General features: G+C 36.4%; 1 protein-coding gene across 5 annotated transcripts in view; it reads right to left on the reverse strand.

Moving 5' to 3' along the window:
• The window catches only part of LOC102017650 (Fc receptor-like protein 3), a 71,321-nt gene that overhangs the window by 5,620 nt on the left and 51,272 nt on the right, over nt 1-14,429 (reverse strand). For all 5 annotated transcript variants that reach the window (XM_005400128.2, XM_005400124.2, XM_013522497.1 and 2 more), the window contains 2 exons: nt 10,819-11,097; nt 10,342-10,452 (listed from right to left, as the gene is read on the reverse strand). In XM_005400128.2, the coding sequence (XP_005400185.1) occupies nt 10,342-10,452; nt 10,819-11,097 (390 nt within the window). The remainder of the gene's footprint in view (nt 1-10,341; nt 10,453-10,818; nt 11,098-14,429) is intronic.

The raw sequence follows: 14,429 nt of genomic DNA on the forward strand, positions 1-14,429 counted from the left end.
TTAGAAAAACCAGAAATATCTGAAGTTCTTCCTGACAAAAAGCCATCCAGGAACGCCTTAAACTGTACTTGATGGAAGAGTCTTCTCAGAGCTCAGAAGACCATAATGCTGGTAGAGATTCTGCCAACAAAGACCAGGCTCAAGAGTTTTCTCATGGTAAGAAGGACTGCCTTTAAGGTTTGTCTCCAGAACACATGCTATGCCTTAGCCGAAAGTTTGTCTACATTTTTTCCAGGTTCAAAGGCTTTGCCTGAGACTGAGATTAAAGGTATTGAACTATTTAATCTTGCTGAAGAAATTTCAAGGCAGTCCTAATATTGAGGTGGTAGCATGGCTACTGTTGGGTGCTTTTAGCCAGATCTATGTTGGGAACCATAAGCAAAGAGCCCAGCAAAAGGATTTAAAACACGGTGAGTTTGGCCAGAAAGGAAGCATAAGTACAGCTGTGGAATACAAAAATAGAGGAGAGGATATGTTGATTGCTGAGAAGGAACAGGAAAATAGAAAAGATGGGCTGAGGATATCATAAGAACCAGCAGAACTCCAGCCTTTGCAGCCTCAGAGTTCAAAAGTGATAGGCTTTGCTTTGAGAAGAGAGCCTCAGAGCACCATGTTCCAGAATGATAGTGTCCTAGGGAAGTTGTTCCTCAGGATTTGGTTCATAGGTATTTGACCCCTACAGCCAAGAGAAAAGGCTATGGCTCCAGCTAGTAGCAAACCTTCGCATGTGGTGCTGGTGTTAGGCACACGCAGAATGCAAGAGTTGTGGGATCAAGAAGGCTTCCACCCAGATTTCAGACTAAGGCCTGGATAGTCAAGCAGTGTGCTTCTAAGAGAGGAGTTTATGAAGCTGTGAATGTGAAGATGAAGGTGCTGTAGAGACCTTAGAATGTTGGAGGAGCCAGGAACATGGATCATCTGAGAAAAGATGCAAAGAGTGACCAAAGCAAACCCAAGAAAGAAGCCACGAGAACTGCAACCACATGCAGTGCCATAGAGGCATAGCCACCCAAGCCCTTTGGAGTTCACATCTTGCAAAAGTCTGCCTCAGATGCTGGACATAGAATTACAGGACTTAATGAATGCCCTGTTGGAGTTTTATCTTGGTTTGTCCCTAATCCTTTCTATCCACCTCTTTGTTACTTGTGGAATGGAAACTGTAGGTTGTGCCACTGTATGTTGTGTAAATGTGTGATGTATTTAACTTTCTTTTCATTTGTACAAGGGCTTGCAACAAACAGTTTGCCTTAAATCTCAGAAAAGACTTTGAACTTGAACTTTTCAGCAATGTTGAAACTGTTAAGACTCTGGCAACTTTTAGAGATGGACTAAATGCCTTTTGCGTAAAGGGATGTATATGAGTATTGGGGTTCTAGGGGCACAATGTTAATGACATAAGAAATTAGGGTGTGGAAAAGGTGATTGACTTGTTAACTACAGGGTCCTGTACACATACATAGAACAGTTCCCATAGCCCTGCCTGCGGACTTCTCAGGATAACTCAAGCAGATTTTCAATGGGATGGTCTAGACCTGACATCTGCCTGCAGCATGGGATCTCAGCACCGCCTCTCAGGACCCAGATGCAGAAGTTCTTATGGGTTTCTTCAAGAGCTGTACAACATGAAATATAGGCAGGCACGAGGAGGTGGTACTATCATGCCTTTCTCTGATAGCTCATGCTGTTTCCCAAACACAGTATGTACTTTTTTCTTTGCTGTTCTCTTTTCTACTTACTCAGGCCAGGTTCAATCTGCAGAGTCTGTTTCTCTTGTACTCTTCCTTTTTGCTTTCTTGGATAAACTTTACCATGCTTTTTTCTTGTTTTATTAAATTCTTTGTTTGAGACAAGAAGAAACTGGAATCCAACTCCAGGGGAGGTGAACTATCCAGAATTTGCTAATGTTTAGTTGGCAAGCCACTTTTTAGAAATAAGCTACTTGATAAAATTAGGCTTGTGTCCATATGTCCCCCCAAAGCCTTATGTGGTCTTAAGTGGAGCTTTTTAGAGGTGGCTGGATCTAGGGTGTGTGATGCTGGGATTGATTCATGCATGGGGCAATGCTAGGATTAGGGTGTGAGTGCTACCTGCCATATAGGTGGGTAACCTGAGGGACAGAAAGAAGGACATCACTTGTAGCTTGCTGTCTTCTGCCTTATGCCTGCTATGAACTGTTTCACCTCTGTGATGCCTCTCTGTCATGTCACCCTGCCTTGGATCCAACCAACTATGATCTGAAACTACTATAAATCATGAGCTAAATAAACCTTTCTCCCTTTAACTTGGGGTGCCAGCTATTTTGTCTCAGCAATGAGAACAGTAATCAAGACAAAAAGCCTTAAAAAAATTGACCTAGAATTCTATTTACCTAGAATTTATAGATATGTTTTAAAAATAAATGCAAAATAAGGATATTTAAAGGCACACAAAAGCTGAAAGAATTCATCACCAGCAGACCAGTATTATAAGAAATGTTGAAAAAGAATACTTTAAATAGAGAGAAAGTAATACCAGATGCATATGAGAGTACACAATAAGGATAAAGGCTATTAGAAGAAGTAACTATGTAAGAAAATGTGTAAGTCATTTACAGGGCTGGGGACTGAACCCAGAGCCTTAGGTATACGAGGCAAATGTTGTAGCACTGGTCTACACTCCAGTGCCATAAAATATTTTAGAAAGATGATTGATTGTTTATAAAATAATGATGAAGTTAGGCGAGAGAGTAGAAGTACACTACGGTAATATTCATATACTATGTGTGAAGTGATATAACATCACTTGGAGATAGTGACAAATTAAAGATGCATAATTCCTAAAGCAAAAACTAAAATAACAGATTTGTTACAACTGGCAAATAAACAAAGGAGAACAAATAGAATCATAAAAATACTCAATTAATTCAATAATAAGTTAAAAAAAAAAGAAAAAAAGCCAAATGGGATAAACAGAAAACAAATAGGAAAATTTCCTTAAGCCTAACCATATAAAAAACTACATTAATATAAAGGCTTTGAAGATTTAAGGTGATAGAATTGAGGTGCCCAACATTTGCCTCTTCCACAAAGAAAAAATAATGAATAACTAACTGACTGCCTTTAGAAATGAATGACTGAAAGAGAACACTGGAACTCTACAAGGGAAGGGAACTCAGTAAAGTATAGAGATTTGGGACAACAATATTAAGGTAGCAAAGAGTGTACAGCAGCTGTACCCTTGGCTCCCTGGCCTGGGGCCCTTCCCATTGCAGGAGGAAAAAAATACATGAGTCCAGTAGATCCCATTCACAAATTATAAGAATCCTGGCTACAGGAGCGTTACACATTATTATCACAGACTTGATGCCCATTTGAGAAGATTTTGTGTCAGCACAGAGTTTTGGTTAAAAAAAAAACTCCCTTTGTTTTCCTCCAGACCCTCAGAATTCAAGCTGCTGCAGCTTGCTGCCATCTGGAGAAAGAAGCTGGGGATTTCACACTGCTCTAGAAGACAGAATCCTCTACCTATCCCACCCCTTGGTGCCCACAAATATTTTACAACACTTCCACAAAATGCAGCAAATTTATAAACTGAACTAGGCCAACTTGTATAGATGTGATGATAGTACCCAAGCCCATGCCCTGTACTGTAGGGAAAAGGTGGTTCATCACAGAGGAGGGTGCTACCTCCAAGGCTCTAGGAACCAAAGCGCTTGCTTTCTGGGAGTTGAAGATCCCCCTTTTCTGCTGAGTGCTTCTGAGGCCATTGTCTGAAGTCCCATCATCACTGGATGCATGCCTCCTGGCCCAACACCTGGTGTCACTGCTAGAGGTTCTCACCACCAATGGCAATCACCACTGCGGGGCCTAGGGACACATCCTGCCATAGTCCACACGTCTGGCACTGTCACTTCTGCTACCAGAGGATTGGTCATAATCAATGATTATCATTTGGTCCCTAGTTCTTGAGGAAACATTCCCCCATTTGGCCATATCTATTACAGACTTGCTCTACTACTTCCATAAACACTTGTAGTTTAAATCACGGAGTTACTGGCAGATTCCGCTGATGCTCATTACAGCTGAAGAATTAACATGTAGTTTATGCACCTGTGCCCAAGCAGAATCAAAGGTAAAGCATCTTACCCAAACAACTCCCTTTGACTCATGAACAGGATGATAGTCTCTGACTATGAAAACTACCACATAAAATTTGAAGAGGTAATTGTTACACTAGCTGTACTGACATCACTGTACAACATAAGAAGAATGAAAAGCAAAGAAATATGACCCACAAAAGAATACAATAATTCTTCAGACACAGGCCAACAAGTAAAGGCAACCTATGACCTTCCTATGAAAGAATTTAAAATAATGATCCTATGAAAACTTAGTGAGATGCAAGAGGATACAGATACATATTTCAATGAAGTGAAAAAAGCAATTTGTGTTCTGAGTGAGAAATCCAAAAAAGAGATGGATATCATAAAAAGAACAAAATAGAAATCTAGGACCTGAAGAATTAGTTGAAATAAAAAGATACAACTAAGAATCTCAACAAAAAGCTGGAATACAGAGCAGAAAGAATTTCTGAACTTGAAGGCAGGACTCTGAGATGACTGGGTCGGATAACAAAAATAAATAAATAAACTAGAATGAAAAAAGTCTATGGGATTTAGACAATACTATAAGTGAAAAGTTGTTCACATTATGAATATTCTAGAAGGATAAGAGAAGGGAAACATCATGGAAAATCTTTTTAATGAAATTATATAAGTAAATTTCCTCATCCTTGAAAGAGATGTGTACATCCAGTTCCAGGAAAGTCAAACACCAAGTAGACTCAACCAAAAAAAAGTTACTTAAATGTTAGTGAGCTTTTTATGTCTGTGCTCACACCCTAAGAAAAACAAATTAGAGGCCCATGGTTTCTGAGATTCTAGTCCATTGTCAGCTAGCTCAATTGTTTTTAGGCCTGTGCTAAGGCAGAACATCGTGGGAGGAAGATGAAGCAGAGAAAGCTGCTTACCTCACAGTGGTCAGGGAACAGAAAGAGCAGGAAAAGTACCAGAAGCCAGGGACCAGATACAGTCCCCAACGTCACGACCTCTCCCTTATGTTAGGTCATATTTTTTGTTTCCATCACCTCCCAATAATGCCATCAAATTATCTCACAGTGGATTAATACCCTTGGTAAAGATAGAACTCCCATGATCCAGCTGCTTCCCCAAAATCCAGCCAGCTGGCAACAAAACCTATAGCACATCTGTTGAATGATATTTCAAATTCAAACTATAACAGTCTCTTCAGAACATATTATACTAAAACTGTCAAAAGTCCAAGACTAAAAGATAATTCTAAAAACAAGAGAAAACCATTAAACTGCACATGAAAAAATCCGTATCAAGTACTAACAAACTTCTCAGTAGAAATTTTACAAGCTAGAAGATAATGAAATGATACATTCCAAGTCCTGGGGGGGAAATTTTTAAAAATCTGCCAACCAAGCATCCTAAACACAGCAAAGCTGTCCTTCAGAAATAGTCTTTTTCATACAAGCAAACACAAGTAATTCATCATCTCTAGACTGGTCTTTTAAGAAATGCTTGAGGCAGTGAACAGACACTAACTGCCATCATTAAAGAATGAAATTCACTGGCAAAGAAGACACACCAATGAAAAAGAGAAGAGTCAAACCTCATTACTTCAGAAACCCACAAACTATAAAGTAAATAATAAGAGAAGCAGAAAGAATAAAAAAGAAAACAACTAACGAAATGATAGAAGTAAGTTCTTATAAACAGTAACTTTCAATAAAAATGAGTTAAAATTTTCAATAAAAAAAGAGTGGCCAAATAGAGAAAGAAGGAAGAAAGAAAGAAAGAAAGAAAGAAAGAAAGAAAGAAAGAAAGAAAGAAAGAAAGAAAAGGAAAGAAAGAAAGAAAGAAAAGGAAAGAAAGAGAGAAAGAAGAACAAGGAAAGAAGAAAGGGAGGGAAAAGAAAAAGAACTTTGGACAATAGGAAATAAATGACATGATTGTCTAGCAGAAAATTCTTTAAAATGTATAGACAAGAGTAGTGCTAATAACTGAGTTCAGCAAGCTTATAGAATGCAAAGTACTTTCACAAATAATTTTATTTCTGAAGATTAAAAATGAACACATAGTAAATGCACATTTAAATTACACCAGGAAAATGAACTATTCAGGTAAAAATCTAACAAAACATGTACAGGATCTGTTTGCTGAAAATTTTTAAATGCTAGTGAAAGGAACTAAAGAAAATATAAATACATAGAGACACAAGCTATGTTGTAAAACATGTCACTTCTCCCAAAATTAATCTGCAGTTTCAGTACAACATCTATCAAACTCCCCACAAGGAGTTTTATAGTCATAGACAAATTGATGCTAAAGTTTTTATAAAGGAGCAAACTATACAATGCTCAAAAATATCTTTAAAGTGCAGAAGAACATGAAAGGATTGTCCTTCCTGGTATTAAAACCTAATCAATAGCTACAGCAAACAAGACTATGTAACACTGGTAGAAAGACAGAGAGCTTTTTTTGCTTTTTGAGACTGTGTTTGACTATGCATTTAAGGCTAGTTTTGAACTCACTCTGTAGCTGAGACAGGCCTCGAACTCGCACTGATCCTCTTACCTCAGCGTCCCAAGTGCTGGGATTACAGGCATGAGCCATCACGCCTGACTAAGTGATCTATTGAACACGTTAAAGAACCCCAAAGTAGGCCCTATGCAAATATGGCCAGCTGACTGTTGAGAAAGATGCAAAAGTAATTTGATGGAGAAAGGACATTCTATTCAATAAATTTGGGGGGAGCAATTGGATATCCACAGGCAAAAAAATAAATTGACCTGAACCTCATACTCTATACAAAAATTAACTCAAAAAGATTCAGAGACTTAAGCACAAAATGCAAATTATAAAACTAGAAAAAGAAAAAACAGAGAGAACCTTCAGGATTCAGGGCTAAATAGAATCCTTTAACTTGACACTGAAGCATAGTTCATAAAAGTAAAAAGTAATTGGGTGTTATTGAAATTCTAAAAAAATTATTCTTCAAGGAACCTATTATTGAAAGGAAAGAGAAACTACAAAACAAGAGAAAACACTGGAAAATCACATGTCCAGCATAGGACTAGTATATCTATAAAAACTCTCAAAAGCACAGTAATAAAAAGAGCAGTAAGCAATATTAAGTGGCAATAAACTATAAGATAATGCACAACTAATAATTAGTAATAAACAATAAAAACAACAAAGAAACAAATATATTCTAACTAGAAAGTGAACAGAAACTTGGAAGATATTTCACCAAAAGGTAAAAAAAAACAAGAAAATATGTTCAACATCACTAGCCATAATGGAAATGCAAATTGATGCCACAATGATACCTATCAGAATGGTTTTTTAAAAGGAACAAATAGTAAAGGCTGGCAAGCTTGTGCAGAAAGGAAATCATGCATTATTAAGAATTTAAAATGGTATGGGTACTCTGGAAACATTGGATATTTACAGTAACACTCACCATTGGGCTCAGGGACACCCTGGAACAAAAAGTTTAGCAGGGTACTAGTTTCCTCTTGCTGCTCTTAACAAAGTACCATATATGGCTTAAAACAACCCAAATATATTATCTTACCATTCTGGAGGTCAGAAATCTGAAACAAGTCCTACAGCTTGCAAAGATTAGGACTTCAGTATATTCATCTTACTCTTTGTAATTTCTTATAAAACTAAAAATGCAGCTATCATATGAGCAAGCAATAATACTTCTGGACATTTATCTCCGAGAAGTGATGCTTTCTGTTAATAGAATCATCTGTATATACTTACTCATACCAATTTTACTCATAATAGCTCCACACTATAAACAACCTAGATGTTCTTCAATGAATGATTGCTAAAACAAAGTCTTGGTATATTCATACTATAGAATACTACTCTGCAATAGAAAATGAACTATTGATACCTAAAACAACATAGATGACTCTCCACAGAATTATACTGAGTGAAACAACCAGTCCTAAAAGTATACATATTCTGTTACTACATATATTTAACACTCATGAAATGATAAAATTATAAAAATGAAGAGGAGAAAGAATAAAGCAAGACTCAAGAATAAAAATTAAGAAAAGAAATGAAAAGCAAAACTCAGCCATATATTACCCACAACACATTCATTTTACCAGTAAAGACACACAAAGACCAAAAGTGGCAGGTAGGCAAAGATACTCATTCAAATGGAAAAAATGGAGCAAAAGTAGCTTTAGGAACATAAAAGAAAATAGATATATATTCTCCAATGCTGGAGCACTCAATTGAAGACAAACATTATTAAATCTAAAGAGAAAGACTGATCCAATCTACCAAAAGACTGCTGTAACTGACTAAAAAATGGTACAATTGAAGAGTACAATTATCAGTCAATATATAAAAAAGCAGTAGTACTTTACATACCAACAGTGCAATAGTTGTTAAAGGAAATAAAAAAAGAAATCCCGTTTACAATTGCCACAAAAAATAAAAAATACCTAGGAATATATTTAACCAAGGATGTGAATGGTTTCTACAATGAAAATAATAAGATACCAATGAAAGAAATTACAGAAGACACACACTAGAAAAAGAACGCATAGCATGAACTGGTAGAAAATATTGTTAACCTATCCATAACTCTCAAAGCAATTTTCAGATTCAATTTAGTCCTCATTAAAATGTCAGTGATGCTTTTTATAAAACTAGGAAAAAGTCACAAAATTCGTATGGAATCACAAAAGACCCAGCATATCCAAAGCAATCTTGAGCAAAAAAGAACACAGTTTAAGGTATCTTAACACCTGTTTTCAAGATATACTACAAAGTTATAGTAGTCACACACAGCAGCACAGTACTGGCATAAAACCAGACTAATAGAACAGAGAATCCAAGAATAAATCCATATTTTATAGCCAAATGATTTCTTACAAAATGAACAAGAATATATAATGGAGAATGAACAGTCTCCAAGAAATCATACTGGAGAAAATGGGTATACATATGCAAAAAAAAATGAAATTTGTCCCTATCTCTCACCAGATTAAAAACTCACTCAAAGTGGATGAAGGGTCTAAATATAAGACCTAAAACTATGAAAACACTAGAAGAAAACTTGAGGGAAATACTCCAAGACATTGAAATGAACATATTTTTTGGACAAGAGCTAAAATTACAAATAAGAAAAACAAAAGTAGACAAATAGAATTATATGAAACTAAGAAGATTCTGCACAGCAAAGAAAGCAATCAAAGTAGTTTCAACCTTCAAAGTTCACCCTGTCAATAGACTAAGAAAAAAAGCCACATGATTATCTTCATCAATGTAGAAAAATAACTTGATTAACACATATTTCTGTAAAACCTCTCAGTAAATGAGGAATACAAACTTTTAGCCAGATGAAATGTATCTGTGAAAACTTCACAGTTGCCAGGTTTTGTGGCACATGCCTGTAATCCCAGCACTCAGGAGGCTGAGGCAGGAGGATTGTTGTGAGTTCAAGACCAGACTGGGCTACAAAGTGAGCTCAAGGCCAGTCTGAACTGCATAGCGAGACCCTGTCTCAAAAAGACAAAAAATAAATAAATAAATAAATAAAAAATAAAAATAAAACTTCACAGTTAACATAATACTTAACAATGAAATACTGAATACTTTCACCCTGAGATCTAGGGCAAAACAATGATATTTGTTCTCACCAATTCTACTCAGTACTGTACAGAAGATTCTAGCCGGTGCAATAAAGTAAGAAAAAGAAAAACAATCAAGATCAGAAAGTACAGAATAAAATTGTCTTTATTAGCAGACAATATGATCATCCATGTAGAAACTGACAAAATTTACAAAGCAGTTACTGGAACTAAGCAGTGTGTTTAGTGAGGTTTTAGCGTATATGAGTAATATACAAAAAGCAATTATAAACTGATATACTAGTAACAAGCAATCTAAAGTTGAAGTTTTAATCTTACTCTCAGTATTTTACCCAGATTTCATTATATTTGATTGCTATTCAAGTACATCACAGTTTATGGTTTATATCTATGGCCATTACCTACTTTTTGTTACAAATGGAAAACTCTGTTTTTCATCCTTTTTTTGTTTTCAGTAGGCTTTGGCATGGAAGTGGAATTGCGAACAACACTCTCACTAAAAACTTTTTTCTACTTTTTTGTTACTGTTGCCTGTAGGTAATGAGTATTAAAATCCAGGGTCTACTACATAGAAAGGAATAATGGACTTTTATAAGATGCAACACTCAACTCAAACTTCTTATAGCAGGCACAAAAGACATAGACACCCACCTGATTTCTTCTGAATCCTGAAGTGATACAGCAAACCAGCAGTAACCACAAGGCCAAGCAACCCTCCAATGACTCCTCCAGTGACAGGACCAACCCTATTCCAAGAAATTCCTGAGTAGGAAGAGCTATATTTGAGTTCCAATGACAAAGACTTTGGATCAAGACAAAAACCATGCATGTGATGGCCAGAAATCTATCAGAGCAGGTATTTTCCAGGCTCTGGTTTCATTTTAGTTACCCTCCATGTAACTCGCAATGTCAAAAACAATGACACATAAAGAATGGTTACCAGCACCTAAGATTAAAATTTGTTTCCTATCTTTTCCTCCAGGAAATCACTACCAATCTCAAGAAGCCCCAGATCTTGCAGACAGGTTGAGAAATTATTCGACATTGATAGAATTTGTGTTGTCTTTTGGAGAAATATTTTACTGATCATCACTATGGCTTTAGTCTCGGTACCACTCATTAACCCACCTATGACACTGAGGGTCATCATCTCACTGTGCTGGGCTCCCAGCCCATTGTCAGCGTCACAGGAGTAGTTCCCAGCATGCTCTGTGTTCAACGACAGGTTGAAGGATGCTCCTCCTCCCGAGGGTGCTGAGCTGTTCCCCAGAGCGACATTTTCATGATAAAACCGGTACAGGATCGGGGGAGAGCCTCTCTGGGCCTCACAGTGAAGCTCCACTATGTCCCCAACCACGGCCTGGGCTCGAGGGGACCTGAAGGTGAAGACAGGGCAGGATACTGGAACTGAAGGAAGAAAGATAGTTCATTGGTAGTTGTGCATAATTACACATGCAAGGGAACTTAATAAAAGTAGACACAGCATAGTTTATTATACTAACATGGACCCGGATTCAGGAAAACCTGGATTGGAATCCTGCCTCTGCCTTTTACTAGAAATCTTGATCTTTTTTTATGGTACTAGGGGTTGAACCCAGGGCTTTACCCATATTAGAAAAGCACTCTACAATTGAGCTACATATGCCACCCTTTTAATTTTTCAATTTTGAGATGGTCTTGCTAAGTTATCCAAGCTGACTTTGAACTGGTGATCTCCTGCCTGAGCCTCTCAAGTAGCTTGGAATATAGGCTTGCACTGCCACACTGGACTGTAATTTTGATTTTTAAAACCTTTAACTTATCTGTCTCGTTTGCTCTTTTGTAAAATGAATATATCACCAGCCATTATTGTTAAAACTATGTATACAAAGTGATACTGTTATTATTGACAGCAATAACTAAAATCATGGGTCATTTCTGAACAATTCTATTGCTCAGTCTTAGCTCAAATACCAAGATTTTCACATATGTCTAAATTAGGACTTCGTTACTCTACCCAATTACCTTGCTTTATTTTTCAACATAGTGTTTAGCAGTACCTAATATCTATCCATTCATCCATCCATCCACCCATATCCATCTTCCCATCATTTTGTATATCTGGTTACCTCAATAGAATATAAATTCTATTAAAATAGTGATTTACCTGATCTTTGCTATATTTCCAGTTGCTGGGACTTTGCATAAAATGCAATAATTGCCCAATATTTTTTGCTTATATTGACCAATATTTTTTGACCAGGTTGATCTAGATTGGCACAAAAATACCTAGCTACATTGATTTTCATTTTCATTGATGATTATAGAAATAGGACAGCCAGTAAGCAAATGGGAAGAGGATCAAGAGATGTTATATATATGACATATGAATGAATGTAATCATTCATGCACAATGAATGTATCATAATATATTGAAAACATATAATGATAAAAATATTTTAAAAGAATAGGAAACCATTAATATGGAATGAAATGTGTAAGATTTTTGTTTCTACTAATTTATGAAGAAACTTGATGAGCCAGTCTATGTTCAGGGCTTTAGACAGAAGCTCTGGTATTTCATTGATATGGAAGATTGGGTGAATATCTCAAGTTCTGCTTTGCATTAGAGATTGGCTACAGGAACAGATTAAGATGTAGGGTCATTCATTGAAAAGGGATGACTAGACTTGGAAATAAGCCACATTTTAACCACAAAGAAAGATGGCAACTGCTACCTCATCATGGTAGAAATGTCAAGTCATGCTATTGGAAGTATGTGATTGCTGCTAAACCTAAGCAGATAGCTTGAGTTTGGTTCTTCTGCATACTATCTGAAATATGCTACTACTAGACAGACTTGTGGATGCAGAGGGGTTCAGAGATGTCTTTATTTGGCACTTTGCAAATCTCAATGTGTGTTCCTACTCAAATTTCTGGACTTCTATGTTTTTGAAGCAAAGATTGCCATCTATGTCCACTGCATGCCTTCCACAAGAGACCACTGAACCTCCAGCCCTTTATGCACACTCCTCTGAAATCAGAGGAGTCTGTGACTAAAAAAGACTATGGTATCATCAAGTTCAGTGGCAGGGCATAATATACCCCCTAGAGGTATGAAATAAAATATGAGAATACAGTTGTACCTCAGTTCACAAAGTTAATTTGTCCCACAATTCTGGAAAAGATGACCATGTTTTTGTGTGCAGGAAAGGAAAACACAGTTGTGTTTGTCACCCAATACAGAGTTTGCAAATAAAAAACAAAATTTTGCCAATTGCTTCTATTTGTGAACCAAAGTGTTCACAAAAAAGTTCATGAATCAAGGTGCCACTGTATTTAAGAATGCTTAGTTTTGAACTTGAATGTAAGAAGGGCATCCAGGTTTTCTAAAATTTGCTTTGGCAGTCTTCCTCAGGCCACCTATCATTTCTAGTGTTGAGAGAGACTAGAAGGTCCTGTGAAGTTAGAGGGTGCTTGGGGCATCCAGAGGTAGACAGTAGGTGCTTTACTTGTTTATTCATTTTTAGCTTATTGAATCATATAGCCAAGTTATTGACTACTTGGGTGCTTTTACACATTGCTTTAGGGTGGTGGTGGTAGTGATAACGGTGATGATTAGTGGTACTGGGAATGGAACTCATGATCACTCCAAATCTTTACAATACTTTGTAATGAGATTGTGGAATAATCAAAACCCTTCTTATATTGCAAAGAAGTTGTTCAATTATTTTGATGGCAAAGTTCTAAAATGAGAACTCAAAGGTAAAAGTGAGCCACATGTATTACTATGAAGTTACAAATGATCTCTTGGGTTTTAGCAGTGCCCATTCTGGGGCATAAATTGCACTTTTTACCACTTTTTATATTTCACTTTTTATATTTTTAACTGCATTGATGTTGGCCTTTTCTTTCTTGTGGTAAGTTTGGCTAAAGGTCTGTTGTCTATTTTGCTTATTCCTTCAAAGAAATGGCTGTTAATTAATTCTATGTATTTTAATTGTTAATTTTATTAATTTCTGCTCTGACTTTTATCATTTTCTTCCTTCTAATAGCTTTGGATTCATATTTTTCTAGGATCTTGAGGTGCATCTTTAAGTTATTTATTTGAGCTCTCTCTGTTTATCTGAAGTAGACATTCACAGTTGTAAACTTCCCTTGTAGAACTGTTTTGATTGTGTCCCATAGGTCCTGGTGCTGGCATTATTGTTTGAGTCAAAGAACTGTTTAATTTCTTGATTTTTTCTGTGACCTATTGATTATTTGAGAGGATATTGTTAGATCTCTAAGTGTTTACATGAGTACCTCTGTTTATTTTGCCATTTTTTCTAGTTTCATTGCATTATGATCTGATAATATGCATAGGATAATTCTGATTCTTTTTAATTTATTTAAGTATGCTTTCTAGGCCAATATGTGGTTTCTTTTGGAGAAAATTCTGTGTGCTGCTGAGAAAAATGTATATTATGGAGTTGTTGGGTGGAACACTGCAGATATCTATTAAGTCAATTTGTTCAAAACTGTGGTTCAACTCTGGTATTTGCTGGATGATTTTTTGTCTAGTTGGCCTGTCTATTTGAGACAGTGGAGCACTGAGGTCCTGCACTATAATTGTTCTGATGTATTATCTTATCCTTTATATCCACTAGTGCTTGCTTTGTGAGGCTGGGTAAACCAGTCTTCAGTGAATATTTATTTACAATTGTTATCTTTTCCTGTTGAATCATTCCCTTAACCAATATGTAGGCACCTTCTTTGCT

The sequence above is a fragment of the Chinchilla lanigera genome, unplaced genomic scaffold (assembly GCF_000276665.1).
Source record: "Chinchilla lanigera isolate Chin_1 unplaced genomic scaffold, ChiLan1.0 scaffold00067, whole genome shotgun sequence".
NCBI classification, from domain to species: Eukaryota; Metazoa; Chordata; class Mammalia; order Rodentia; family Chinchillidae; genus Chinchilla; species Chinchilla lanigera.